The following is a 4,571-nucleotide window of genomic DNA, read 5'->3' on the forward strand; positions in this document are numbered from 1 at the left end:
ATGAAGACTTTTAGTCTAAGGCCCCCTCAGCACCAAGGTGTCCTGCCAGGTTAGTACTCAGAATTATCTACCAGCATCATCAGATCATTTTTCCATTCAGAAAAATGGAGGAGAGAATTATACATGGCTGCAGTTCTGGGGGGCAAGAGGGGTATGTCTGAGTATGTCCCAGTCCTTGACTTTAAAAGTTTTAGAGTTCTCTACTCTAGCACCCTCCCAGTGCACTCATTCTTTATTTCTACCTGTTATTACTCTAATATTCACATTATCAGGTGAACAAAAAGGTAGACTTATCATCTCCTTGTCCCCTACTGAATAGAATTATGGCGAACACTTTTTTTTATTCACACCAGGCAGTGTGAAGACTGTTCACTTATATTGAGTCTATGTTAGGTTATGTCTAACATCCTTTTAACACTTTTATTAAAAACACGTATTTACTGATATTTGCTGTATGTGGCAAGTACTATGTTGCATTTATAGCTTAGTTGAAAAGAACCAGTACATAACTCATAATAATTAATGCAGAATTATATACATGCTAAATGTAAACATAAGAAACATCTTCATGAACATGCAGAAAATGGTCTTATTAATTGGAGCTTTCACTATGAAAGCCCTTAACTAAAGGGCCCTAACTATTAAATAGATTTCACAGGGCACAGGGAATAAATGAAAAAATAAAAATCTAAAAGAATATGATGAGAGCCAACAAAACGTTCTTTGTGAAATGGTTAAATCATGTAATACTTGCCAGGAAATGAAAAATTTTCTTTTTGTTACCAGATGATATGAATCTTTGAATGACAAGGAAATTAGTTTGGAATTTATGTGAAGACTATGAAAAAGATTGATGACAGGAAGTTAATATTCAGTGCAAAATATCAACTCTCTGTATTTTGTATGTGTCAGTGTAGGAAGGAGGGACAAGAAGATGTGCTAAGGAAAAAAAATTAACTCTGGTCATCAATAAGGAAAGAAAATGCTGGTCAAATAAAATATAAAACAGAGCAATTTCAGAAGATTAAAATTAAATTAACATTGACATTATGAAGTTCTTACCAAGAACCATGAACTGTGCTTAGCACCTTGTGGGCATCATTTAATTTAGTTTTCATTGGAAACAGATAATAGCATTTTTTGTTTTTCAGAGGGCTGGAGATTGGATGTAATTATCCCAAGGTTGCTCTGCAAGTATGGGGTTGAGTTGAGATTTCAATGCATTCTGGTCTAACTTAATTATCAAAACCCACTAGAATTGGCGAATCATGAATCAGTGAAACTAGATGAGGTGATATGGATGATATAATCCCATCACCCATTAGGTTCTTGTGTCCTTGAACAATATCAGCTTGGAAAGTGGTTATTCAGGCTGTGCTCAAACATTTCGGACTGTAAGATCAAGGATCTTTCTGGGACTGTTCATCTTTGTTGTGAAACCAAAGATTACTCTCCAGGGTTTCAAGCAGTTAGCTTTATTTCACTCTCTTGGAGACATAGGCAATGAGTACAGTTCTTCTTCTTCCTCTTCTTCTTCTTCTTCTTCTTCTTCATTTTTTTAAGGTGGGGAGGGGTAGAGGGAGGGAGAGATTTCAAGCAGGCTCCATGTCCAGCCCGGACCATGAGCTGAGGACCTGAGCCAAAGTCAAGAGTTGGATGCTTAACTGACTGAGCCACCCAGGCACCTTTCCAGTACTTCTTAAATAAAGCAATTTGTTGAACAGTGACATATTGAACAGATGACACTGTTGAACATGTCATGTTGTCACGTGCCACATGAATTTTTGCTTTGCCAGCAAAATATCTTTGGTTATTTGCCCACTCTTAAAATGAAAAATTTCTAGATCATGTTTTCTGAAGTTGTCCAATTTTTCTATATCACATAAAGTATTTGACCCTAACCTAAAAACACTAATCTAACAATTGCTTGAATATTAAGAATATGAATTTGCATTTTCTAGAATGTACTTATTTTCTTTCCAAGTTGAAACTCAACGTACATTGGTCTTTAAAAAAAAAAACCAAAAAACAACACATCACACTCTAGATTAGCATTGAACATAACCTACAAGTTCTAATTGTATTTGTGCATGCACTAGTGATCCATATCTTCAATGTCTTGGAACTCTGTAAAAACCACACACAAATTACAGGATTATAAAACAACACCAGGAGAGTAACACCTACAGTTTGTCTTCAAAATCCCTTCTCATATTTTGAGAATATAAATAATTTTATGACCTCCACCACTTTAAGCAGGAAATCCAAGTTGCTTAGACCAATCATATGCACCCCTGGTCATATTGGTGGACAACATGACCTACATTTAAGCCATTATATGATAGCCTGGGATTAATCAAATTAGAATAAGGGAGAATGGCTCTTTGTTCTGGGAAAAGCTGTTGAGATATAAGCATGATGTCTGCCAGACAGTATGTTTCTGCTCTTGGGGTGATCGGCCTCAGGGATGAGAGCTGGTGCATATAAAGCAGAGATTCTCTGGTGGAAAGATATCAGTAATTGACCATCCTTCAGCTATTTTGAGATGAGATACAGTAAGGAAAAAAGCTCAGACTAGCATAATTACTTTTTGCAGACTTATGAATCCTATGTTTATTCATTATAGAAAGCACATGCTACTATTATTTATTCTGAATAAATCAAAACTGTTTGCCATTTGACTAGCATGATATTAATATATACATATAGAACATGGGAGGAAGAAAGAGGCCACACAAATAACAGTAGCAATGTCCCTTCTGACTGACTTTAAAAGTCTGGAAATTGGTGCTTTCTCTTAAAAAGTTATGAGATATCTTTTTTTTTTAAGTTTATTTTTTCATTTTGAGAGAAAGAGAGAGAGCTGCAGGGGCAGAGAGAGAGAGGGAGAGAGAGAGAGAGAGACAGGGAGAGACAGAGAGAATCCCAAGCAGACTCCAAACTCTCAGTGCAGAGTCTGATGCAGGGCTCAAACCGACGAACTGTGAGATCATGACCTGAGTCGAAATCAAGAGTCAGATGCTTAACTGACAGAACCACTCAGGTGCCGCAAAAAAGTTATGAAATTTCTAATTTATAAGGTTCTTGAAGTCTGTAATTACTTCTCCAGTTCAACCAGAATCACTGATTGATCAGCAGGAAAGACTCAATAGATCCCTGAATTGTGAATCTCTTCTGATCAGGAATAATGATCTTCATGGAATTATTCTTCTCTTCACATATACTCACACAAACATATATGTGTACACACAAATACACATACAGAGGAATATTCATTTTTTCTCTTTTAGAATCAGAACCTGCTGCAAAGATAAGGGACTCTGGAAATCATTCCACAGTGACTGAGTTCATCCTCGCTGGACTAACAGAGAAACCAGAACTTCAGCTGCCTCTTCTCATTCTCTTCCTAGGAGTCTATGTGGTCACGGTGGTGGGGAACCTGGCCATGATCACACTGATAGGGCTCAGTGCTCACCTGCACACCCCCATGTACTATTTCCTCAGTAATTTGTCCTTCATTGATCTCTGCCATTCCACTGTCATTACCCCCAAAATGCTGGCGAACTTTGTGACTGAGAAGAACATAATTTCCTACTCAGCATGCATGACTCAGCTCTATTTCTTCCTCCTTTTTGGTATTGCAGAGTGTCACATGTTAGCTGTAATGGCTTATGACCGCTATGCTGCCATCTGCAACCCCTTGCTTTACAATGTCGTCATGTCTTCACACATCTGCTTCTGGCTCACAGTGGGAGTTTATATTTTGGGCATCGTTGGATCTACAATCCATACGCTGTTTATGATGAGGCTCCTTTTCTGCCAGAGCAATGTGATTAACCATTATTTCTGTGATCTCTTTCCACTCTTGGAGATATCCTGTTCCAGCATCTTCATCAATGAATTATTGGTCTTAGTCTTGAGTGCATTTAACATTCTGACTCCTGCCTTCACCATCCTTGCCTCCTACATCTTCATCATGGCCAGCATCCTCCGCATCCGCTCCACCGAGGGCAGGTGCAAAGCCTTCAGGACCTGCAGCTCCCACATCTCCGCTGTTGCCATTTTCTTTGGATCTGCTGCGTTCATGTACCTGCAGCCATCGTCTGTGAGCTCCATGGACCAAGGGAAAGTGTCCTCTGTGTTTTATACCACCATTGTGCCCATGCTGAACCCCTTGATCTATAGTCTGCGGAATAAGGATGTCAAATTTGCCCTGAAGAAAATTCTGGGCAGTAGAAAATGTTCATGAATAGAATCAATATCATAATGTCATATCAGAAGCAGGTCTTTCAGATTTGCTGAGATATGTAATGTGTTAGGTTTATTGTACACATTTTTAGAAATCCAATGACACTTCCCCAAAGAACACAATTCCTAAATTCCTCTCCAGGCCACTCCTGTAAACCTTATTACAGTGATTATGTGTGGAGAAATACTAAGAATGAAATCAAAGACTCTTGAGTATGAAAGGAGCCTCAGGTTTATGTTTAATAATAATACACACAACAATAATAACGATGATGATGATGAAGATGATGAAGATAATAATTATAACATATGTTATGACATCC

At 38.1% G+C, this 4,571-nt stretch overlaps 1 protein-coding gene across 1 annotated transcript; it reads left to right on the forward strand.

Moving 5' to 3' along the window:
* LOC122484211 (putative olfactory receptor 8G2) lies at nucleotides 1-4,249 on the forward strand. Its single transcript, XM_043582214.1, has 2 exons — nucleotides 1-49; nucleotides 3,291-4,249. The coding sequence occupies exons 1-2, from the start codon at nucleotides 1-3 to the stop codon at nucleotides 4,247-4,249; spliced, it is 1,008 nt and encodes a 335-aa protein (XP_043438149.1).
* Nucleotides 4,250-4,571: the final 322 nt, after the last annotated feature.

Source organism: Prionailurus bengalensis, chromosome D1 (genome assembly GCF_016509475.1).
Source record: "Prionailurus bengalensis isolate Pbe53 chromosome D1, Fcat_Pben_1.1_paternal_pri, whole genome shotgun sequence".
Lineage (NCBI taxonomy): Eukaryota > Metazoa > Chordata > Mammalia > Carnivora > Felidae > Prionailurus > Prionailurus bengalensis.

Coding starts and splice junctions, on each gene's coding strand:
- LOC122484211 (XM_043582214.1), top strand. CDS start 1: ATGAAGACTTTTAGTCTAAGGCCCCCTCAGCACCAAGGTGTCCTGCCA. Junction 50..3,290: donor GCACCAAGGTGTCCTGCCAG/GTTAGTACTCAG, acceptor TTTCTCTTTTAG/AATCAGAACCTGCTGCAAAG.